The 26,877-nt window shown below is 43.5% G+C and overlaps 1 protein-coding gene across 1 annotated transcript in view; it reads right to left on the reverse strand.

The window, feature by feature from the left end:
• The window catches only part of ASIC2 (acid sensing ion channel subunit 2), a 374,271-nt gene that overhangs the window by 182,869 nt on the left and 164,525 nt on the right, over positions 1-26,877 (reverse strand). Inside the window, exon 2 of the mRNA XM_056548587.1 lies at positions 11,401-11,551. Coding sequence (XP_056404562.1) covers positions 11,401-11,551 — 151 coding nt within the window. The remainder of the gene's footprint in view (positions 1-11,400; positions 11,552-26,877) is intronic.

Consider the following 26,877-nt stretch of genomic DNA (forward strand, 5'->3'; position numbering starts at 1 on the left):
CATAAAAATTTGATTGGAAAAAAACTGACAAAGGAATCTCAAAAGGGGTCTGTTTTTTTTTTTTCCAAAACAGTGCCACTCTTGCCCATCGGATGTGTAAGATATTGTGGCCCATCCTCATTTAGGGCTCCAATATCAGCTCATTCCTATGGAGTTATGTACACAACTGCATTCCTTATTCTGTAAAATAGGATTAGAACCCAGCTCAGGAGAGAGAGGAGAAAATCCTAAAACTGCAAATGGAAATGTTTTATCCATAAATAACAATGGAAATGGAAATTTCTAGAAATATAGTTTATCTTTTTTTAACCTTAAAAATACATACAAATAAAGGTACAAAATGGAGGAAACTCTACACTTAAAAAGATTGTGCCTACATGGGTGTCTAAACCACGATATAAACAATCAAGAAGATGCCTTCAATTTAAGAATGATGTACAAACTAGCAGGGGTGAAATCATAAAGCGCATATGGGAACCAAATTGCAACAATAGGACAATCAAAGTACACAACCCACAAGCATTATAAATGCATACATATAACATAGAAAATAACCACCGCTGTCGCACCACTCCCAACGTACGTTTTGCTACCCAGCTTCATCAGGGGGGATAAACATACTGGGTCAGTGACGATATTTAAATGGATAAGAACCAGTCAGCTATCTTAATATTGATGTGCGTGACATATACACCAATAGAGAATCCCTTTGTCTTAGCTAATGAGAAGTCATTAATGTAGCGTTTGACTTGCTATACATGGGAGAAACACACAAGCATAAAGATTGGTCAGATAAACCACCTGTCTGTATGCCATAATAATGCAGCCGGCGTGCTGGCAATAAAAGAAAAGAAAAGTACTCCATACTGTAATTCACAGATATGAACAGGTGCCAATGTGATGGTCTTACTTACCCCAGAAGGTTATGTAAACCATACACAACGCTGGGGAAGAAAGTTTAAGGTACTGGTCCCTCTGCAGCCTTCCAGCCTGGACTACATGACAGTGACAGGACTTCAGGGCGCCAAATGAATAGGTATAAGGGAAGTGATGTTTATTGACCAAAATGCAACATGTTTCACAGCGCTATGGCTGCTGTGAAACGCGCTGCATTTTGGTTAATAAATATCACTTCCCTTTAACCTGTTTGTTTGGTCTGCTCAGCGCCCTGGAGTCCTGTCACTTTAGTAGAAGTATCCTTTCTTCGCACGCTGGCAATGACCTGCATTATGCACCTGAATGGATTATAAATATTTAGTGCTCGGGAGGGTCCGGAGTGAGGGTCACACTGTGACACCCAAATCTGGAATTCCACCCTCTCATGCATGTGCAGTGGGACTGGTCACGAACCAAGGTATAAAGGGGGGTACTATGGAAATAAGATTTTTTAGTGCCCAAGTACAAAGGCATGCAAAGAGGAAAAAATCCGTTACGGGAAAAGTAACAAAGCCAAAAGCACCTAGTGAAACCACAGGGCACCATGAAATATAGAAAGTAAAAACGTGAACATATAGGGGGGCATTTACTAAGGGGTTTAGTAATTTTTTTCTGACTATTTTTGGCGCAAAATTGTCGCAATTGCGCCTACCCTATAAATTGTGCGACTTTCCCTAGCAAGAGCTAGAAAGTCAAAAAAAAATTTCCCGCTTAATTTACGCAAGTTTTCAGTTTTGACTTGCAGTGGTCAGGAATTTATTAACTGAGACAGTCGCAGTTGCGCAATAAACTGTCGCAACGGCCATAAAAATTGACTAAATTTACTCCAGCTCCAACATGGAGCAGGAAAGGCTACTGCCACCCGGGCTCCGACATACTTTCTCCCCGCTACCCTCACTGCGCTACCGGGTCACTGCAGTGATTTATATCCCCCCCCCCCCCCCCTCTCACCTGCCAGCACCACACAACTCCCATCTGTCTGATGTTGCAAGACTACAAGTCCCAGCATGGCCTTACAGTGAGGACACGCTGGGAGTTGTAGTCTTGTAGCAGCGGGAGCTGAGCGGCGCGGGCGGGAGACAAGGGGGGGGGGGTAGCGGGGAGGCCGTATGAGGAGCCCGGGCGGGAGACAAGGGGGGTAGCGGGGAGACCGTATGAGGAGCCCGGGCGGCTGCACTGTAATGTCAGCCCGGGCTCCTGCCCTGAGAGCCATAGGCTTTGGCTGTCAGGGCATGCTGGGTGTTGTAGTTTTGCAACAGCTGGAGGGCCACAGTTTGCAGACCACTGGTGTGTGGTCTGTAAACTGTAGTCCTCCAGCTGTTGCAAAACTAAACAGCTGAAGGGGACCGGCGAAGAAGTTCACTTACCCTTCCGAGGCTCCAGCGACGATCGCTGTCGGAGATCGTCGCGCGGCACTGTCGCGCGGCAGTGTCGTGCAGCGCTGGATCCTACGGAAGCCGGTAAGTTGCGCAAGCTTCCCAACCAGGGTGCCTCCAAATGTTGCAAGACTACAACTCCCAGCATGCCTGGACACCCTTTGGCTGTCCGGGCATGCTGGGAGTTGTAGTTTTGCAACAGCTGGAGGCACCCTTGTTGGGAAACACTGGCCTAAAACAGTGTTTCCCAACCAGGGTGCCTCCAGATGTTGCAAGACTACAACTCCCAGCATGCCTGGACAGCCATTGGCTGTCCGGGCATGCTGGGAGTTGTAGTTTTGCAACAGCTGGAGGCACCCTTGTTGGGAAACACTGGCCTAAAACAGTGTTTCCCAACCAGGGTGCCTCCAGATGTTGCAAGACTACAACTCCCAGCATGCCTGGACAGCCATTGGCTGTCCAGGCATGCTGGGAGTTGTAGTTTTGCAACAGCTGGAGGGCCACAGTTTGCAGACCACTGGTTTGTGGTCTGTAAACTGTAGTCCTCCAGCTGTTGCAAAACTAAACAGCTGAAGGGGACCGGCGAAGAAGTTCACTTACCCTTCCGAGGCTCCAGCGACGATCGCTGTCGGAGATCGTCGCGCGGCAGTGTCGCGCGGCAGTGTCGTGCAGCGCTGGATCCTACGGAAGCCGGTAAGTTGCGCAGGCTTCCCAACCAGGGTGCCTCCAGTTGTTGCAAGACTACAACTCCCAGCATGCCTAGACAGCCTTTGACTGTCCAGGCATGCTGGGACTTGTAGTTTTGCAACATCTGGAGGCACCTTGGTTGGGAAACACTGTTTTAGGCCAGTGTTTCCCAGCCAGGTTGCCTCCAGATGTTGCAAAACTACAACTCCCAGCATGCCTAGACAGCCTTTGACTGTCCAGGCATGCTGGGGCTTGTAGTTTTGCAACATCTGGAGGCACACTGGTTGGGAAACACTGGCCTAAAACAGTGTTTCCCAACCAGGGTGCCTCCAGATGTTGGGAAACACTGGCCTAAAACAGTCACCCTGGTTGGGAAACACTGTTTTAGGCCAGTGTTTCCCAACCAGGGTGCCTCCAGATGTTGCAAGACTACAACTCCCAGCATGCCTGGACAGCCTTTGACTGTCCAGGCATGCTGGGGCTTGTAGTTTTGCAACATCTGGAGGCACCCTGGTTGGGAAACACTGGCCTAAAACAGTGTTTCCCAACCAGGGTGCCTCCAGATGTTGCAAAACTACAAGTCCCAGGTTGGGAAACACTGTGCCCGGCCTCCGCCCCACCTTACTGTAAGGGCATGCTGGGAGTTGTAGTCCTGCAGCTGGGGGCAGGGGACAAGCTTGTCACTTGGCCACACATCTCCTGCACCACACAACTACAACTCCCAGCATGTCCTTACTGTAAGGGCATGCTGGCAGTTGTAGTCGTGCGGGGCGGGAGATGTGTGAGCAGGTGATAATAAATGTACTAACCCATTTTTTTTGTTTTCTTCTCATTTCAGATCCGTTTATCCTGTGGACTCCTTCGGATTCGGTGGACTACTTCGATGACCAGCGTTTTTCTTTGTTTGATTTTAATAAAATGGTTAACGAGGGCTTGTGGGGGAGTGTTTTTTGTAATAAAAAATTTTTAAAACCTGTTGTGTTTTTTTCTTACTTTACTAGACAGGCTTAGTAGTGGAAGCTGTCTTATAGACAGAGTCCATTACTAACCTGGGCTTAGCGCTAGCCACAAAAACAGCTAGCGCTAACCCCCTATTATTACCCCGGTACCCAACGCCACAGGGGTGCCGGGAAGAGCCGGTACCAACAGGCCTGGAGCGTCCAAAATGGCGCTCCTGGGCCTAGGCGGTAACAGGCTGGCGTTATTTAGGCTGGGGAGGGCCAGTAACAATGGTCCTCGCCCACCCTGGGAACGTCAGGCTGTTACTGTTTGGTTGGTATTTGGCTGAGAATGAAAATAGGGGGGACCCTATGCGTTTTTTTTTTTAAATAAATAATTAAATATATTAAAAAAACGCATAGGGTCCCCCTATTTTTATTCTCAACCAAATACCAACCAAACAGTAACAGCCTGACGTTACCAGGGTGGGCGAGGACCATTGTTACTGGCCCTCCCCAACCTAAATAACGCCAGCCTGTTACCGCCTAGGCTCAGGAGCGCCATTTTTGACGCTCCGGGCCTGTTGGTACCGGCTCTTCCCGGCACCCCTGTGGTGTTGGGTACCGGGGTAATAATTGGGGGTTAGCGCTAGCTGTTTTTGTGGCTAACGCTAAGCCCGGCTTAGTAATGGACTCAGTCTATAAGACAGCTTCCACTACTAAGCCTGTCTAGTAAAGTAAAATAAAAATAAAACACAACAGGTTTTTAAAAAATTTATTACAAAAAACACTCCCCCACAAGCCCTCGTTAACCATTTTATTAACATCAAGCAAAGAAAAACGCTGGTCATCGAAGTAGTCCACCGAATCCAAAGGAGTCCACAGGATACACAGATCTGTAGAAGAAGTAACCAAAAAAAAAAAGTGTAAGTACATTTAGGGAGAAAAAAACTGTGTTAAAAAAATGTAATAAACACACACACACACACACTAAACGCCGTTTACCACTTCTGAGCCATGACTGCAATTTACAGTGATCCCTCAACTTACAATGGCCTCAACATACAATAGTTTCAACATACAATGGTCTTTTCTGGACCATCGTAAGTTGAAACCAGACTCAACATACAATGTACAGACAGTCCAGATCTGTAAAATGTGTCAATGGCTGGAAGAACCAACCAATCAAAATGGGCATTCACTGGTAAAACCCCTGTATTACTGAAGTGTATGCACTGACTGGTGTCTGGTATTACATGTTCTGTACACTTTACCTGTATCAGGGTTAGCTGCTCTTTTGGACACCAGGTGAGGGCGACTCCATTACTTGTTTGGGACATTGCCTGTACTGTACAGGACCCCTGAAGAAGCTCCTGTCCTCTACATAGACCAGTGTTTGCCAAGCAGGGTGGCCCCATTTTTTGCAAAACTACATCTCCCAGCATGCCCGGACAGCCTTTGGCTGTCCGGGCATGCTGGGAGTTATAGTTTTGCAACAGCTGGAGGCTCCCTGCTTGGGAAACACTGACATAGACAGTGATTTACAGCTCCCAGCAGATCTTTATTACTTTTATATGTAGGGATTTGCTTTATCTATATCAGTTATCTACTTATTTTTCTTTGTCACTTTTTCCTATTTTGGATGACATTTTGGTGCCTTTAGAACCAATTACCCTGTTTCCATAGAGTTATGGTCTCAACATACAATGGTTTCAACTTACAATGGTTTTCCTGGAACCAATTAATATTGTAACTTGAGGGACCACTGTAGTTATTGAATTATTTAGATGTGGTGAAAAAGCTAAAAAAAAACTCAAAAACAAAAGATCCAGAAGGAAACCAGCAGCCAAACCTATTCAGACAGCAGGAAAAAGGAACAGACTATTTTTTCTACTACATGAAGTAAATTTCCCACTTTTGCCTATGTGTGCCAAATGTATTAATGCCGTGCAACAATTTAGTAAATTTGTCGCACATAGTCAAAAATGAAGTAGAAAAAAACAGGGTAAAAACCAGACTACATAGCAAAAGATTAGTAAATGCCCCCCATAGTGCATGCAATAGTGCAATGTGAGACATAAATAGCCAAACTGTGATGACACAAGTGACAGTGGGGGAAATCATAATAAACATCCAAAAGACAGCAGCACTCCAATAAATGAAAAAAATGGTGATTTATTAAAAAAAATGTGAGGCAACGTTTCGGCTGGCTCACCAAGCCATTTTCAAGGCTTGAAAATGGCTGGGTGAGCCAGCCGAAACATCGTCTCATTTTTTTTTTTTTTTATAAATTACAATTTTTTTCATTTATTGGAGTGCCGCTGTCTTTCGGATGTTCTAGCTAAGGGGGACCCGGACTGGACTCAGCGGGCACCTGAGCATTTTTTAGTTGGTGTGCTGCTTTCCTGGATTGTACGGTATATATATATATAGAGAGAGAGAGAGAGAGAGATCTTTTTTTTTTTTTTTATTCTTATTATGTTTTTTTTTATATGCAAACCTCAATAATGTAGCAATGCAGTAGATTATGCCAATCAATAATGTTAGCATTCGCCATACACGATTTATGAATACACAGTAGCTGTGGTATGGGATTCACCGCTGCAGAGAACACACCTAAAAATGACTCTCTACGAGTCTCTAGGAATTCATCTGCATTGAGTAGGCAGATAGCTGAGCAACTAGTGGGAAAACACACAATTATCTATTAATGCTCTCCTTCCAGCCTACGTGTGGCATTTCCAGGGGCGCATCTACACAGCACATGACTAAACAAATGGAGGGTGAATTGTCCTCTGTATGTAATACATGCTTTATATGCTTCACGCAACGATTTCTATTTCCATCTGAAAACATTTTCTTATAGCTCTGGGCAAACACCGCCTGGACTGGTTTACTGACTTGTAGAATACATTAATATGTGGAGTTATACTGACTTGTAGCTCATTGTTATGTGATTTTGGCTTATTATGGATTTATTTATATAGGTTTGACTAGAATCTGGGCATCTACATAATCTTAATAATAATAATTGGTGGGTTAAATTTTTATCTGGGTGCATAGCTAGTTTAAGGTGTACGTTGTTGCTTCTGAAAACCACATAGTAATACCAAGAGAGAGAAAGAAAACTTTTGCAAAGAGTAGACAGATGACGGCACTCACCGTACAATAGCAAAATCTTTATTACAGAAGATTATGGTGGTGCTCTGTCTGCAGAACACATAACTTTTGAAAAGAGTAGACAGATGAGGGCACTCACCATACAATAGCGAAATCTTTATTACAGAAGATTATGGTGGTGCTCTGTCTGCAGAACCCATAACTTTTGCAAAGAGTAGACAGATGACGGCACTCACCGTACAATAGCGAAATCTTTATTACAGAACATGGTGCATACAGGACATCCGCAGGCAGAGACAGTGAGGACGGGGTGTACACGGGACAGACTGTTTCAACCGACACACGCGCTTCCTCTAGCCACTGTCCCGGCTGGAGGAAGCACGCGTGTCGCGTGAAACAGTCTGTCCCGTTTACACCCCAGTCCTCACTGTCTCTGCCTGCGGATGTCCTGTATGCACAATCTTCTGCAATTAAGATTTTGCTATTGTACGGTGAGTGCCATCATCTGTCTACTCTTTGCAAAAGTTATATGTGTTCTGCAGACAGAGCATCACCATAATACTCAGCTGGTGCGGACTTTCTCAGTGTTCATCCACAGTTGCAGCGTGCACAGGTTCCTAGTGGTGCAAGTGCCAAAGCGCTTTTTCTTCTATTTCATGGAGCAGTGATCCTCAACAGGTGGACGTCCAGATGTTGCAAAACTACAGCTCCCAGCTGGGAGCTGTAGTTTGGCAACATTTGGACGTCCACCAGTTCAGGACCACTGATATAGAGAGAAAGAAAACAATAAAAACAAATATAGAAAAGACCAGCGCTCAGAGTAGGAGAAATGGCAGAATAATTTCAGGTTGTCATAAGAAGCAGAGAAATGGTTCACTTACTTCACATGGGGGGAGTGTAAGACCAGGTCTCACATACTATCCCCCCTCCAGGAAAGCATATAGGTAATAACCAGGAGAAGTCCTCACATATCAAAGGGTTTTAATTGTGACGCGTTTCGGAGGTCATATATATAGCCTCCTTCTTCAGGCATACATTACATATACAATGACAAACTTATATACTCACACATACTGTCCATATGGATGATGGTGTCCAATCCTACCGCATGTGCCGGTAATTCCTCTTCCAGGGAGTATCCCCCGGGCCACGCAATCCCAGCCGGACCACATGACACTATGCCAAATGGTATCGGTATTGGGAAAACGTCACCCCAGGTCATCTCCTCCGGAAGCCAACACTGTCATTGTGAACTTCCGACCACGTGACCATCCAGGTCACAACAGTATGCGCATTTGCGGAAAGAAAACAATGGGCTAAATGTGAAGACTATTGAGGGTTACATCAAGCCTATTATACACTGTATTACCCTATATTCTTTACTCCTGTAGGGGAATGTACTATGCCAAGTTCTACCCTTTTAATACAAATGACAGAAAATATTTCGTATAACAGATTTTTGAGACACAATTTTTGATAAAAATGGCGGTAGACATAACCTTGTATCATGCTGTCTGGGATGTTACAAGTGGTGAGACAACCCTGTTATTTTCTCCGTCTGCCATGTCAATGTCCTAGGCACAGTGTGACATAGTCCGAATAAAGCTCCGCACTGTCTGGCATAATGGTTATCATTTCATGCCGATTCAGACTGCAATTCCCCTTCTCATGAACACATTTACATGACATCGCCAGGCTCTCTCCGCTTCATGTTCAATTCTATCGAAAGCCGCTTCGGCATGTAAATTACCCAGATAGGTCGGAGCAGTTTAATGACTTGTTCAGGCCGCTGCCAGGGGGAAGCAGAGGTTCCAGAAACCTGATGCCCCAAATACGTTGATCCCAAGGACAGATGGAAAGGGCGTGAGAGTGCCAGGTCAGAAAGCCCTCTATTACTGAGGCACAACAGGTTTCTCAACACCCACCTCTACGTAGCATGTTCCCTGTAATATATAACCATAGGGAGCTTCTATTTTAGAGGGAGAGATGCTGAGAGTGTGAGCGTTGACATTTTCCAGTGCCAACCTGGCAGAAGGAGGTCCTCTAAAATAACTTCTCAGCTCTGCACAAATAAAAAGGAGCACTTCTTTTTAATCCCAATATCACAGATATAAAGCCAGAGCGTCAATGGTCCGATCGTAAATTGTTTATCTGTAGACTGCTGTCCTGCCGGCAGCTTTTAATCCCCAAATCCCTGAGCAGTTCCAGCATCTACCCACACACCTAGTATGCAGAGGGAGACGCACAATAACAGCTCGATGTTCTGTGTACAATACAATATGTACAAACCAGTAACCTTACTCTTAAAGGGTTACTCCACTGGAAAAAACATTTTTTAAATCAACTGGTGCCAGAAAGTAAAACAGATTTGTAAATTACTTCTATTGGAAAATCTTAATCATTCCAGTACTTATCAGCTGCTGTTATGATACACAGGATGTTCTTTTCTTATTGAATTTCCTTTCTGTCTGACCACAGTGTTCTCTGCTGACACCTCTGTCCATTTTTAGGAACTTTCCGGAGCAGGATCTGTTTTCTATGGGGATTTACTCCTACTCTGGACAGTTCCTAAAATGGACCGAGTTGTCAGCAGAGAGCACTGTGGCCAGGCAGAAAGGAAGTTCAAAAAGAAAATAACTTCCTGTGGATCATACAGCAGCTGAGAAGTACTGGAAAGATTAAGATTTTTTAATAGAAATAATTTACAAATCTGTTTAACTTTCTGGCACCAGTTGATTAAAAAAATGTTTTCCAGTGGAGTAGCCATTTAAAAGGGTACTCCGGTGGAGAAAAAATGTTTTCAAATCAACTGGTGCCAGAAAATTTTAAAGATTTGTTAATTACTTCTATTTAAAAATCTTAATCTTTCCAGTACTTATCAGCTGCTGTATGTTCCAGAGGAGGTTGAGTAGTTCTTTTCAGTCTGACCACAGTGCTCTCTGCTGACACCTCTGTCCGTGTCAGGAACTTTCCCGAGAAGGAGAGGTTTGCTATGGGGACTTGCTTTTACTCTAGACAGTTCCTGAAACGGACAGAGGTGACAGCAGAGAGCACTGTGGTCAGACTGGAAAGAACTACACAACTTCCTCTGGAGCATACAGCAGCTGATAAGTACTGGAAGGATTAAGATTTTTAAATAGAAGTAATTTACAAATATGTTTAACATTCTGGCAACAGTTGATTTGAAAACATTTGTTTCCCACTGGAGTAGCCCTTTAACTACTCCATCATTTCTACACGTATTCCAATGAATGCCTGCCTTAATCTTGTGTATCTGAAGTTGCAGCAAATCCAGCTAAGCAAGGACTTACAGTAAATGGCTTTGTCACCCTTATTATTATAATAGGATTAATGGAGTCTCTTTTATGCAAAATTAAGACTTTCATTCATTCACCAGAAGAGGATAAGATATATTGTTAACTATATAATACTAGAATACCGTACACCTTCTTCTAGACAACATCAGCTCTTGTATATCCACTGAATTATATCCTTCTTACATAACATTGTGCCTGTAACCCTTGTACTTTTGTGTTTGATGGCTGCCTACATAATACGCATATTTTCCTGACAAGCCAACACAGCGGTGTCAATGAATACTACTGTTATACATTCACCCTTGACAGCTAGTCTTGTTGAAGTGTAGCACGCTGTCAACAATGATTGACTCAAGACTCTTGAAAATATAACCTATCATCAATAGAGGTAAGTAGAATGTCTACTGATAAAGGGGTACTCCGCCCCTAGAGATCTTATCCCCCTATCCAAAGCATAAGGGATAAGATGTCTGATCTCGGCTGCGGCACCCCAGACATCCGATGCACAGAGCCAACTTCGCTCCATGCCGGATGACGGGCAATGCGGGGTGGAGGCTCGTGATGTCATGGCCACGCCCCCTCAATGCAAGTCTATGGGAAGGGGGAGTGACGGCCGTCACGTCCGCTCCCATAGACTTGCATTGAGGGGCGTGGCCATGACATCATGAGTGGGCGTGACTGTGACGTCACGAGCCTACGGCGCTGCACCCGATGCTCTAAACGAGCACCGGGTCCAGCAGGGAGATCGCGGGGGTTCCCCACAATCAGACATCTTATCCCCTATCCAAAAGATAGAGGATAAGATGTCTTGGGGTGGAGTACCCCTTCAAGTGTCCAATAGACTGATATGGTACAATGGATATGAGAGAAGCTCCCCAAAAGAAATCCATCTGTCTGTCTTGTGCAATGTACAAGAAATGTCATGTATTACCACACTATCCTGTACCACACTAGATCACATGCATATGGTACAAATACTACAAAAAATTTAACGTGTATTTTAGATCTATACATGCATGCACATACCTGTCTCTCCCCAGATAGGAAGGTACTCGTCTTGCTGGATGTCCAGCATGATTTCTAGGCCATTTCCAGTCCCTCCTTTTACCGTGGTCAGCAAAGGACGGCCGTCGTGTCCAGAATTAAACATGTAACATTTACCATATTTTGTGAATACCTAGAAAAGAGAAGCACAGGGCGAGTGTTAATAATTCATCATACGACAATATTTAATCTATCATCTTCATAAAAGTTTGATAAGCCTAGACGTGTAGCGTGCTGTATGACAGACTGCCCTCTACTTTTCCCACTGTGAGGCTGATCTAGATTTCATCTTTCTATACATTGCTTACACATTGCACAGTGCCGCCATCTCCCAATGGAGCTTTCAGTGTAATGTTCTCTACCCCGGTTGCCTTTTATGTTAGGCCAATTACTGTACAAATAGCTTTACAAGGTCAATGATCATTACCGTCAAGAATAAACCTTGGGAAAGATACAACCAGGCCGCACAATATAGACCCTTTCTGCTAAATTCCGTGGAAATCTCCTACTAACATTTCAAAGCTCAAATCCAAGTTGTTATGTATTCTCACTATGGTAGGTTAAGACCGGCAGGGGTGCGAGAACATTTTTGGCCTAAGGACCATATTAATAAAATATGAAAAACAAATCCAAAAGTGTGGAACTCCAGCTCCCAAAGAAAAAAATGTAGATAAAAGTCCAAACTTTAATTCATGACTTTAAAATAAGCAAAAAAAATCCATGTGATAAAGAAAATGTGAGATTAAAAGGTGGGTAGAAACGCTGACGCGTTTCGAACCGTCCGGTTCTTGGTCATGGCACGCTACGCCCCTCAATGCAAGCCTACGGGAGGGGGCGTGATAGCTGTAACGCCCCCTCCCACAGGCTTGCATTGAGGGGCGGAGCGTAATGTCACACGGGGCAGAGGCGTGACGTCACACGCCACCTGCCGTGTGGTCGCCGGTAATCAGACCCAGAGCGAACACACTCCGGGAACTGATTACAAACGGGGTGCCGCGTGCAAGATCCCGGGGGTCCCCAGCGGCGGGACTCCCGCGATCACGCATCTTATCCCCTATCCTTTGGATAGGGGATAAGTTGTGTAAGCACCGAAGTACCCCTTTAAACAACAAAATGTAACTCCAAGTCAATCCCACTTCTGTGAAATCACACTGTCCACTCAGGAAGAACACTGATTGACAATCAATTTCACATGCTGTTGTGCAAATGGTACAGACAACAGGTGGAAATTATAGGCAATTAGCAAGACACCCCCAATAAAGGAGTGGTTCTGCAGGTGGTGACCACAGACCACTTCTCAGTTCCTATGCTGCCTGGCTGATGTTTTCGTCACTTTTTAATGCTGGCGGTGCTTTCACTTGAGTGGCAGCATGAGACAGAGTCTACAACCCCCACAAGTAGCTCAGGTAGTGCAGCTCATCCAGAATGGCACATTCATATGAACTGTGGAATTAAGGTTTGCTGTGTCTGTCAGCGTAGTGTCCAGAGCATGGAGGCGCTACCAGGAGACAGGCAAGTACATTAGGAGACATGGAGGAGGCTGTAGGAGGCAACAACTCAGCAGCAGGACTGCTACCTCCACCTTTGTGCAAGGAGGAGCAGGAGAACCACTGCCAGAGCCCTGCAAAATGACCTCCAGCAGGCCATAAATGTGCATGTGTCCACTCAAACGGTCAGAAACAGACTCCATGAGGGTGGTATGAGGGCCCGACATCCACAGGTGGGGGTTGTGCTTTCAATTCAACACTGTGCAGGACGTTTGGCATTTGCCATGGAACACCAAGATTGGCAAATTTGCCATTGGCACCCTGTGCTATTCACAGATTAAAGCAGGTTCAGTGTGACATACGGGACAGAGTCTGGAGACACCGTGGAGAACGTTCTGTTGCCTGCAACATCCTCCAGCATGACTGGTCTGGCGGTGGGACAGTAATGGTGTGAGGTGGCATTTCTTTGGGGGGCCGCACAGCCCTCCATGTGCTTGCCAGAGGTAGCCTGACTGCCATTAGGTACCGAGATGAGATCCTCAGACCCCTTGTGAGACCATATGCTGGTGCGGTTGACCCTGGGTTCCTCCTAATGCAAGACAATGCTAGATCTCATGTGGCTGGAGTGTGTCAGCAGTTCCTGCAGGAGAAAGGCATTGATGCTATGGACTGGCCCGCCCGTTCCCCAGACCTGAATCCTATTGAGCACATCTGTGACATCATGCCTTGCTCTATCCACCAACACCACGTTGCACCACAGACTGTCCAGGAGTTGGCGGATGCTTTAGTCCAGATCTGGGAGGACATCCCTCAGGAGACCATCCGCCACCTCATCAGGAGCATGCCCAGGCGTTGTAGGGAGGTCATACGGGCACGTGGAGGCCACACACACTACTGAGACATATTTTGACTTGTTTTAAGGACATTACATCAAAGTTGGATCAGCCTGTAGTGTGGTTTTCCACTTTTATTCTGAGTGTGACTCCATATCCAGACCTCCATGGGTTGATAAATTAGATTTCCATTGATAATTTTTGTGTGATTTTGTGGTCAGCACATTCAACTATGTAAAGACAAAAGTATTTCATACGATTAGTTCATTCATTCAGATCTAGGATGCGTTATCTTAGTGTTCCCTTTATTATTTTGAGCGGAGTATTTTTTTTTTTTTTTTTTGTTGCCTAATCCATATGGTGTGCACTGTGTGGTGTTATATCGTGTAATATTGTATCTTGGGACTGAGCCCACCAAAATAGTTTTTAGGTGTTAAATGCGGTTTAGTAGCGCACTGAAATCTATACATCTCTTCTGGACTGCATATAATGTTCAGTAAACACTGGGAAATCTTGCTAGATACGGTCGTACTGTCACCTGGAGTTCTGAGAAAGGCTGGAGATACATGGAATGGCATTGATGGCATGGCAGTTGTTATTGGAAAAGTATTGCATGATATCTGACTGTGAACCAGTTAAACACAGTCTGAGGGAGATTTATCAAAACCTGTCCAGAGGAAAAGTTTCTGAGTTGCCCATAGCAACCAATCAGATTGCTGCCTTCATTTTTGAAAAGGCCTCTGAAAAATGAAAGAAGGGATCTGATTGGTTGCTATGGGCAACTCAGAAACTTTTCCTCTGGACAGGTTTCGATAAATCTCCCTCAGTAGGTCCAAATTTATCAATCTGACAGGAACAGAAACTGTCTGGTTTTGCCCATTTAGCCAATCACAGTTCAGCGTTCATATTATAATGACCTCTGGTAAAATGAAAGCTGAGCCATGATTGGTTGCTGTGGGCAAATCAGACAGTAAGGCTGAGTCCGCGCTACAAAATCTCTAGCCAGAATTTCCATCGGAGATCCGAGGGCGGCACTAGGACTGTGCGGACTGCATAGACAGCAACGCATTTCTAATTGGATACACCAAAAGAATGTTCATGTACACACATTAGTTCAGTGGATCCACTCATAAATACATTGCTGTCTACGGGGACAGCGACATAGTCCGCACGGTCCTACTGCCGCCTATAAATACATTGTATCCGCCCATAAATATATTGTATCCGCTCATAAATACATTGCCGTCTACAGGGACAGCAACGCAGTCCGCACAGTCTTACTGCCGCCCATAAATAAATTGGATCCGCCCATAAATACATTGATGACGCCCATAAATACGTTTCCGTTTATAGGAACACTAATGCATTCCTTTATGTGGTGTGAAAGGAACCAGGCCTTAGGCTATGTTCACACTCAGGAAATTCTACAAACAATTTCCTCGCTGAATTTAGTCAGTGGATCTGCCCTGTCTGGAATTGCACTTATTCCCATTAACTAAGGGTGGTTTTCCCGGAAGATTCCGCTGAAAGAATGAACATGTTCAATCCTTCAGTGGAATACGATTCCCTACCAAGTTCCTCTACGGAACCTCTGATGCGTGAACTGAGTTAAATGGGAGGCTGCTGAAAGCAGAATTTGTTATTTTCTTATGGAAATTCCAAGTGGAATGGCGGAATGTCTGTAGTGTAAACCTGGCCCTATGATTACAGCAGGCTGATAAATCTGGGCCTTTGTGGCTGCTGCATATTGGGACACTAAAGTCTTGCTTCAATACCTCACGTTTTCATCAATAACCCAATTTGAGAAGTCACAGATAAGGAAAGCAGACTGCTCCACTACTTTTTTTACAGTGATCCCTCAACTTACAATGGCCTCAACATACAATAGTTTCAACATACAATGTTTTTTTCTGGACCATTGTAACTTGAAACCAGACTCAACATACAATGTACAGACACAACTGGAGGAACTGACCAATCAGAATGGGCATTTTACTGGTAAATCACCTGTATTACTGAAGTGCATGCACTGACTGGCTGTCTGGTAGCGCCCCCTACAGTACAGGGAGGAACTACAAGTTCTGTACTACTCTTTACCTGTGCCAGGGTTAGCTGCTCCTTTGGACACCAGCTCCATTTGGGACACTGTGTATACTGTATAGGACCCTGAAGAAGCTCCTGTCCTCTACATAAACCATTGTTTCCAAACCAGGGTGCCTCCAGCTGTTGCAAAACTACAACTCCCAGCATGCCCGGACAGCCGTTGGCTGTCTGGGCATGCTGGGATTTGTAGTTTTGCAACAGTTGGAGGCACCCTGGTTGGGAAACACTGACATAGACAGTGATTTACAGCTCCCAGCAGATCTTTCTTACTTTTATATGTAAGGATTTGCTTTATCTATATTAGTTATCTACTTATTTATCTTTAATCCTCACTTTTTCCTATTTTCGGATTACATTTTGGTGGCTTCAGAACCAATTACCAGGTTTCCATAGAGTTATGAACATACAATGGTTTCAACATACAATGGTCGTCCCGGAACCAATTAATATTGTAACTTTAGGGACCACTGTATACCGATGAGATTGGAAGCTACATATGTCTAAATGCTGCTTGTTTGGCTGCTTTATTTTGCTGAGGAACACAGGTTGTGCATATACAAGTTGGATGGATTTTGTTGGAAATCAGTATTTAAAGGTGACCTGTGGCCAACAAAAAATGCATGAAACATTTTACTGTCATGAAATAATTCAGAGAGCCCCTGATGACACACCTTTTACTGTTTCTTAATATGTCTTCCATTTCTGAGATATGAGGGTTCGTAATTTATCTGGCAATTCAGTCAGATGGGCGTGAGCTTAATGTTTCACATAAAGGGGCGTATATATCAAATACATCATAATTACTATACATCATAATTACTATCTAAATATATATAAAACTCAATGTGTGTATGTATGTATGTGTGTATGTATGTATGTATGTATGTATGTGTGTGTATGTGTGTATGTGTGTATGTATGTGTGTATGTGTGTATGTATGTGTGTGTGTATGTGTGTATGTATGTGTGTGTGTAAGTATGTATGTCTGTATGTATGTATGTGTGTATGTATGTATGTATGTGTGTATGTATGTGTGTATGTATGTGTGTGTGTATGTGTGTATGTATGTATGTATGTGTGTGTGTATGTGTGTATGTATGTATGTCTGTATGTATGTATGTATGTATGTGTGTGTGTATGTGTGTATGTATGTATGTCTGTATGTATGTATGTATGTCTGTATGTATGTGTGTATGTATGTATGTATGTGTATGTGTATGTAAGTATGTATGTCTGTATGTATGTATGTGTGTATGTATGTATGTATGTATGTGTGTGTGTATGTATGTATGTCTGTATGTATGTGTGTATGTATGTATGTGTGTATGTATGTATGTATGTATGTGTGTGTATGTATGTATGTATGTATGTGTGTATGTATGTATGTATGTGTGTGTATGTATGTATGTATGTATGTCTGTATGTATGTATGTCTGTATGTATGTATGTATGTGTGTGTATGTATGTATGTATGTCTGTAGGTATGTATGTATGTGTGTATGTATGTATGTATGTATGTATGTATGTATGTGTGTGTGTATGTATGTGTATATGTGTGTATGTTACAGCATCACGTCCAAACGGCTAAAGATATTAACATGAAACTTGGCACACATGTTACTTATATGTCAACAACAAACATAGGATAGGTGATTTAACCCTTACTCACCCCCATTTGCCAGGGGCGGGGTTTATGTTTAAAGTCCCATACAAGTCAATGGGAAATATATGTTACTGCATAACTTCCAAACGACTGGAGATATTTCAACAACTGGTACACATATTACGGGTCGGGATAGGAGGTCAACATAGGAGGTCGACATAGGAGGTCGGGATAGGAGGACGGGATAGGAGGACGGGATAGGAGGACGGGATAGGAGGACGGGATAGGAGGACAGGATAGGAGGACAAGATAGGAGGTCGGGATAGGAGGTCGAGATAGGAGGACGGGATTGGAGGACGGGATAGGAGGACGGGATAGGAGGACGGGATAGGAGGACAGGATAGGAGGACGGGATAGGAGGACGGGATAGGAGGACAGGATAGGAGGACAAGATAGGAGGTCGGGATAGGCGGTCGAGATAGGAGGACGGGATAGGAGGATGGGATAGGAGGACGGGATATGAGGACAGGATAGGAGGACAGGATAGGAGGAAGGGATAGGAGGACGGGATAGGAGGTCTTGATAGGAGGTCGGGATAGGAGGTCAGGATAGGAGGTCGAGATGGAAGGATGGGATAGGAGGGCGGGATAGGAGGATGGGATAGGAGGACGGGATAGATGGACTGGATAGGAGGACAGAATAGGAGGATGGAAAAGGAGGTCGAGATGTGAGAATGGGAAAGGAGGACAGGAAAGGAGGACGGGAAAGGAGGTCGAGATAGGAGGACGGGAAAGGAAGTCAAGATATGAGGACGGGATAGGAGGATGGGATAGGAGGACGGGATAGGAGGTCAGGATAGGAGGTCGGGATAGGAGGTCGGGATACGATGACGGGATAGGAGGTCGGGAAATGACAATAATATATGAGGACAGGATATGAAGTCAAAAGCTTCCTCCTTTGTTTATTTTCCTCCCCAACAAGAATTAGGAAGGAAAAACCGGGCAACGCCGGGTACTCAGCTAGTAGTTATTAAAATTAAGTTCCCGCCCATCTGACTGATTCCCTGAATTGTGAGACGAACTATAAACCCTCATTTCTCCAGAACAGAAGGGCGTATCAAGTTACTGTAAAAAAGTGTGTGATCAGGGTACTCTAAACCATTTAGTGATAATGCAATCTACATTTTTTTGGGTTGGTCGCAGGTCATCTTTAACCCCTTAAGGACGCAGCCCATTTAGGCCTTAAGGACAATTCCATTTTTACGTTTTCGTTTTTTCCTCCTCGCCTTCAAAAAATCATAACTCTTTTATATTTTTATCCACAGACTACTATGAGGGCTTGTTTTTTGTGTGACCAGTTGTCCGTTGTCATGCCATCACTCACTTTACCATAAAATGTACGGCGCAACCCAAAAAAAACTATTTGTGTGGTGAAATTAAAAAGAAAACCGCAATTTTGCTAATTTTGGAAGGTTTTGTTTTCACAATTTACGGTAAAAATGACATGTGTTCTTTATTATTTGGGTCAATACGATTAAAATGATCCCCATGATAACATACTTTTCTATTACTGTTGCGCTTAAAAAAAATTGCAAACCTTTTAACCAAATTTTTAACGTTTAAAATTCCCCTATTTTGTAGACCTATAACTTTTTCATTTTTCTGTATAAGCGGCGGTGTGAGGGCTAATTTTTGTGCTGTGATCTGTACTTTTTATTGATACCATATTTGCTTACATGGAACTTTTAATCCATTTTTTTTTTTTGGGAATAAATGTTATAAAAAAGCATCTATTTTGGACTTTTTTTTATTTTTACGTTCACGCCGTTCACTGTACGGTATCATTAACATTTTATTTTAATAGTTCAGATATTTACGCAAGCGGCGATACCAAATATGTATATCAAATATTTTTTTTAACACTTTTTGGGGGTGAAATAGGGAAAATGGGACAATTTTCGTTTTTATTGGGGGAGGGGGTTTTTCAAAATTTTTTTACTTTATTTTTTTACTTTTATTTTTACACTTTAATAGTCCCCATAGGGGACTATTTACAGCAATCACTCGATTGCTAATACTGTTCAGTGCTATGTATAGGACATAGCACTGATCAGCATTATTGGTCATCTTCTGCTCTGGTCTGCGGGAAGGCAGATGAGAGCACAAGACGCCGGGAAGGCAGCGGAGCCAAGTGAGGGGACCTACGGCTGTCGTGCTGGATGATTGGATCGCCGCAGCAGCGCTGCGGGTGATCCGATCATCCATTTTAGTGACTGCGATGCTGCAGATGCCGTGATCTATATTGATCATGGCATCTGGGGGGTTAATAGCGGACATTTGCGGGATTGTTCGCCATTACATTTGGGTCCCTGGCTGCGATCAGCAGCCGGGACCTGCCGCGCATGATCCGGGCATTGCTTCGATGCTCGCGGTTATGCTTAGGATGTAAATATACGTCCTGGTGCGTTAAGTACCACCTAACCAGGACGTACATTTACGTCCTCCGTCGTTAAGGGGTTAAAGGGGTACTCCTGTGGAAAACTTTTTTTTTTTTTTTTAAATTAACTGGTGCCACAAAGTTAAACAGATTTGTACATCAGAAGAAAGCAGGTTTGATTTGTACATCACTTCTATTAAAAAATCTTAATCCTCCCAGTACTTTTTAGGGGCTGTATACTAAAGAGAAATCCAAAAAAGAAATGCATTTCCTCTGATGTCATGCCCACAGTGCTCTCTGCTGACCCCTGCTGTCCATTTTAGGAACTGTCCAGAGCAGAAGAAAATCCCCATAGCAAACATATGCTGCACTGGACAGGTCCTAAAATGGACAGCAGAGGTCAACAGAGAGCACTGTGGTCATGACATCAGAGGAAATGCATTTCTTTTTTAGATTTCTCTTTAGTATACAGCCCCTAAAAAGTACTGGAAGGATTAAGATTTTTTAATAGAAGTGATTTACAAATCGGTTTAACTTTGTGGCACCAGTTGATTTATAAAAAAAAACAAAAGTTTTCCATGGGAGTACCCCTTTAATTCCTTAAGGACACATGACGTACTGGAACGTCATGTGTCCGCTCCCGATCTATAACGCGGGGCCACGGGCCACGTCATAGCGGGTCGGGCCTGGCCTCTAACAATGGCCGGGACTCGTGGCTAATAGCGTGCAGCATTGATCGGGTTGCCGCACGCTATTAACTCTTTGGATGCAGCGTTCAAAGTTGAACGCCGCGTCTAAAGTGAAAGTGAAAGTATGCCGGTTAGCTCAGTGGGCTGTTCGGGATAGCCCCTGCGAAATCGCGGCATCCCGAACAGCTTACAGGACAGAGAAACCAGTGATCAATGTAATAGATCAGTGTGTGCAGTGTTATAGGTCCCTATGGGAGCTATAACACTGCAAAAAAAAGTGAAAAAAAAAAGTGAATAAAGATCATTTAACCCCTTCCCTATTAAAAGTTTGAATCACCCCCCTTTTCCCATAAAAAAAAAACTGTGTAAATAAAAATAAACATATATGGTATAGCCGCGTGCCGAAATGTCCGAATTATTAAAATATATAGTTAATTAAACCCAAAAAAATTCCAAAAGTCCAAAATAGCGCATTTTTGGTCACTTTTTATATCATGAAAAAATGAATAAAAAGCGATCAATAAGTCCTATCAATGCAAAAAACTTCAGATCACGGCGCAAAAAATGAGCCCTCATACCGCCCCATACACGGAAAAATAAAAAAGTTATAGGGGTCAGAAGATGACAATTTTAAACGTATTAATTTTCCTGCATGTAGTTATGATTTTTTCCAGAAGTCCGACAAAATCAAACCTATATAAGTAGGGTATCATTTTAATCGTATGGACCTACAGAATAAAGATAAGGTGTCATTTTAACCGAAAAATGTACTACGTAGAAACGGAAGCCCCCAAAATTTACAAAACAGCATTTTTTTTTCAATTTTGTCTCACAATGATTTTTTTTCCCATTTCGCCGTAGATTTTTGGGCAAAATGACTGATGTCATTACAAAGTAGAATTGGTGGCGCAAAAAAAAAAAGCCATCATATGGATTTTTTGGTGCAAAATTGAAAGAGTTATGATTTTTTAAAGGCAAGGAGGAAAAAACGAAAATGCAAAAATGGAAAAACCCTTAAGGGGTTAATCCTTAAGGGGTTAAGCGTGTTTTGGCTTCTTATCGTCAGGAGCACAGGCTTTGCATGTGTATTTTATACGGATAGCTTTGCAATGCAGTTTTTCGCTGAGTCCTAGATTTTTAAGGAGGAGGAAGCACTGCAAGGATTGACAAGTACATTGCTATGACAGAAGCTGCGGAACAGATAATGTTTATTATGCTAAGACACCTCCGGTATCGTTGGTGAATGATAGTATTTGCAGCTGCCAATTCAGTTAAAATGATAAAATGTAGCAGTACAAGGTTGGGACTGAATTTATCTACACTGATATGTGGGGTGATGTACGCTGCTCATATGTAATGTCTACGGTACTGAATTGGTGATGTGCATAGAATGCAGAGATGCTTGATAAATCTAAAGGGGTACTCCGGTGAAAACCTTTTTTTCTTTTAAATCAACTGGTGCCGGAAAGTTAAACATTTTTGTAAATTACTTCTATTAAAAAATCTTAATCCTTCCAGTACTTCTTAGCTCCTGAATGCTACAGAGGAAATTCCTTTCTTTTTGGAAAACTGATGACATTACGAGCACAGTGCTCTCTGCTGACATCTCTGTCCATTTTAGCAACCGTGCATAGCTGATGTATCCTAAGGGCAGCATGGTGGCTCAGTGGTTAGCACTGCTGCCTTGCAGCGCTGGGGCCTTGGGTTCAAATCCCACTAAGGACTACAATAAATAAAGAGTTATTATCATTATCATAATGACGCCAGCAAAGAGCGCTGTGCTCGTGATGTCATCAGAGAGAATTCCAAAAAGAAAAGAATTTCCTCTGTAGTATTCAGCAGCTAATAAGTACAGGAAGGATTAAGAATTTTTAGTAGAAGTCATTTACAAATCTGTTTAACTTTCTGGCACCAGTTGATTTAAAAGGAAAAAGGTTTTCACCGGAGTACCCCTTTAATATTATTAGAAGCCCATATAGAGCAGATGAAGCCATCATCTCATGGTACGCCATGTGCGCCCGCTATCTGTAATCACATTCTGTCCCTTTAACATCTGGATTTCCCCCCCAATGGATTTTTTCTTTAATTTTCTACCCAACAGCAGAAAATATATGATTGCTTTTTATTACCAGAGACATTTTATACAAAATACACAGAGCGACATAAGGAAACTCCTTTGGGTCCTGTTAAAGCTCATCTCCCTCACCTCTGTGATAAGGTTTTCCTCCTAAATTACTTTGGCATTGGCCTGATTTATAGCAGAAGACATCCAGTATCTCCGCAGTAGGCGAAGATGGCTACAACTATAAAATGTTAGGAGAAATTCTGCCACAGGAAGAGGGCGAATGTGCTGAGGGAGAACAAGAAACCCAGAAACGAAACTGCTACGACGCCTCCTCTCTTTATTTTATATGTCGAAAATTCAATTTACAGGTCTCTATCATAAGATTCCTCATTGACAAATTCACTGAGCATGTTCGACGTCAGAATGTCAGGTGCCAGGATACTGCAGATGTGCCGACCACAGTCACACGGCACCGCATGCTTAGCAAGGTGTTATGTACGACATGTACGACAGCAGCAGCAGCTGAAAACTTCTAACATTGGGTCAAAAGTAGTGTTGAGCGGCATAGGCCATATTCGAATTCGCGATATTTCGCGAATATATGGACGAATATTCATCATATATTCGCTAAATTTGCATATTCGTAATATTCACGTTTATTTTCGCATACGCGAAAAAAATTTGCGTATGCAAAAATTAGCATATGTAAAAATTTGCATATAGAAATTAGCATAGCCGGAAATTAGCATATGTGAAAATTAGCGTACGTGGAAATTAGCATATGCAGATGTTCGCATATGTGAAAATTCGCATGCCAGTCTCACACAGTGGTATTAGAGCAGTGGTCCCCAAACTGTGGCCCTCCAGATGTTGCAAAACTACAACTCCCAGCATGCCTGGACAGCCAACGGCTGTCCAGGCATGCTTGGAATTGTAGTTTTGCAACATCTGGAGGGCCACAATTTGGGGACCACTGTATTAGAGCCTTCTTTACACCACACAAGCTGGAAGCAGAGAGGGATGATCACTGTGATGTGTAATGTGAAAAAAAAAATATAATAATATTCGTAATTACGAATATATAGTGCTATATTCGCGAATATTCGAATAAAATTTGAATTGCGAATATTCGCGAGCAACACTAAAAAGACACTAAACTCATCTCATAACCCATCAAGAAGGAATAGACTACGAATGAAACTCCGTGATCTATTCCTGTTTCCTGTGATCACATAAGCTGGATCAACCTTAAAGGGGTTATCCAGGAAAAAACTTTTTTTTTCTATATATATATATCAACTGGCTCCAGAAAGTTAAACAGATTTGTAAATTACTTCTATTAAAAAATCGTAATCCTTTCAGTACTTATGAGCTGCTGAAGTTGAGTTGTTCTTTTCTCTCTAAGTGCTCTCTGATGACACCTGTCTCGGGAACCTTAGAAGCAAATCCCCATAGCAAACCTCTTCTACTGCAGTTCCCGAGACAAGCAGAGATGTCAGCAGAGAGCACTGTTGCCAGACAGAAAAGAACAACTCAACTTCAGCAGCTGATAATTATTGAAAGGATTAAGATTTTTTAATAGAAGTAATTATCAAATCTGCAGAAACAAAGAGATAGTATGCACTCACCGCTGGTAAGCTGCTACGGGCTCCGAGTCCGGGATCACCCGGGCATGAATGTAGACGATAAGGGGCGCTCAGAGGCTACGCCGGCTGTTTCGGACGTAGGAACGTCCTTCTTCCGGCCTCGGAGGCCGGAAGAAGGACGTTCCTACGTCCAAAACAGCTGGCGTAGCCCCTGAGCGCCCCTTATCGTCTATATTCATGCCGTGGTGATCCCGGACTCGGAGCCCGTAGCAGCTTACCAGCGGTGAGTGCATACTATCTCTTTGTTTCTGCATATATTGATACTTTACCTAGTGTGTGCACCCCGTAGGTGCTGCTCATCTATTGAAGTGAGTCCGGACGCTCCGTACAGTTACCTTATGGTATCGTATGTTTGCCTTTTCCACTTATTTGGTTTGCTACCTGGTGTGCTCTCTCCTTCTCAGATTTTCTAATTTTCAAATCTGTTTAACTTTCTAAATCCAGTTGATATAAAAAATAAAGTTTTTTTCCTGGAATACCCCTTTAAGGCACCTTTAAATTAAAGGGGAACTCTGGTGGAGAATAAGTGGAAAACAAATGTTTTCAAATCTAAGGTGTCTGGCCAACTGTAGGCAACAAGAGATTACATTATTATTATTAATTTCCTAATGATGGTAGCCACATAATTTCTTTTTCTTGCTATAGGGAGCACCAACATATGCTGCAGCATGGTATAGAGATTATCAGCCCTCATCTTATTCCATGCCCATAACAGTTCACATCTGTAGAAGAATTAAAGGGGTACTCCGGCCCTGAGACAAGATAGGGTATAAGATGTCTCACCACGGGGGTCCCGTCGCTGGGGACCCCTGCAATCTTGTATTCACCACCCACCTGTTTAAGTTGCACACCGCGGTGCCAGCTCACAAACAGCCGGGTGGCAACCACAGGGCCGGAGTATCAGGACATCACGACTCCGCCCCTTGTGACGTCACCCCCGCTATGCAAGTCTATGGGAGGGGCGTGACAGCCGTCACGCCCCCTCCCATAGACTTGCATAGCGGGGGCAGGGGGTGATGTCAAAAGGGGGCGGAGTGATGTCACGATACTCCAGCCCGTGGTCGCCACCCGGCTGTTTGTGAGTTGGCACCGCGGTGTGCAGCTTAAACAGGTGGGTGGTGAATACAAGATTGCGGGGATGTCCAGCGGCGGGACCCCGGTGGTGAGACATCTTTTGGATAGGAGATAAGTTGTCTCAGGGCCGGAGTACCCCTTTAATTCTTCTACAGATTGTGAATTGTTATGGGCATGGAATAAGATGAGGGCTGATAATCTCTATACAGTGCTGCAGCATATATTGGTGCTCCCTATAGCAAGAAAAAGAAATCATGTGGCTACCATCATTAGGAAATTTATATGGGAATTGTAATCTCTTGTTGCCTACAGTTGGCCAGACACCTTAGATGGTCCATAGCCTCACACTTAGTTGGCCTACAGCTATTCCTGCTGACTCCCCTATAGACATCTACAATTTCAATGGGGAGAGAGGAGTAACCCCCTGCCAGATACAACCAGATATGATTTATCTCTAGAGAGGCATTAAAACCCCTGTGGGGAGACATCTTATCCCCTAATCCTTTGGATATGGGATAAGATGTCTCAGGGCCGGAGTACCTCTTTAAAGGGGTATTTCAGGATAGTTTGTCTTCAGCCTTTGGGCCAATGATCCCAATATTGCTGTGTAATATGCTTCTGTTAACTCATTGCTTTGTTCCATTTTCATGCATGGGGCCCACGTCCAGAAGTGCTGTAATGCAAATCTTTGACCTTTCCCAGCATTCCATGCAGCCAGAGACAATATGTCATAAGTCACATGGTCTCATGGGAGCATGACTATGGTGCTGTGGGTGGGTGGATAGCAGGATACAAAGGAATTACTGAAGTAATGCTATCTACCCACCCACTGCAGCATAGCCACACACCCCGCCTCAAGAGTGAAGGGTTATTATTAGTGTGAAATGTTGTTTCCCACTTGCAGGATTCCACTTTATTTGCTATGTAGATTCACAGATTTACAAGATGGGAACATTTTCTGACCAACTATTTTAGGTGGAAATTTCCAGCTATTTATTCACAGGATTTTCTGTGAATTCAATAGTAAATAGGTCGGGTTGTGAAACCACGCCCCTTCCATGTTGACCCCACCCCTTTGTGTCAGACCACACCCCTTTTAGGCCTTCTACAATGCAATGTCGAGTTTGCCGGATTTTCCTGGAACACACTGGTGCAGACACTATGCGCCAAGTTAACCTGACAAGTGGGTTTTAGCTTGGTAAATGAGGGCCATTGTCTCTGGCCACGTGGAATACTGGGAAAGGTCAGAGACAACAGTGAAATTAAGACTTGTACTTCCAGGGTGTGGGTTCAATGCATGAAAATGGGACATAGCCGTGCACAGAGGTAATAGAAGCATATTACACAGTATTATAACTTGGCAACAGGAGCTCAAAGGCTGGAGAAAAGAAATCCTAGAATACCCTTTTAAAGGGGCTATCCCATGAAACCATTCCCAGCCTTTAAGCTATTTGGATCTCCCACAAAATAGAGTACTATCCTATGAGGATTCCATTCCCCTGCAGTGAACACTTACAGAGTTA

This window comes from Hyla sarda, chromosome 12, assembly GCF_029499605.1.
Source record: "Hyla sarda isolate aHylSar1 chromosome 12, aHylSar1.hap1, whole genome shotgun sequence".
In the NCBI taxonomy this organism is placed as follows: Eukaryota; Metazoa; Chordata; class Amphibia; order Anura; family Hylidae; genus Hyla; species Hyla sarda.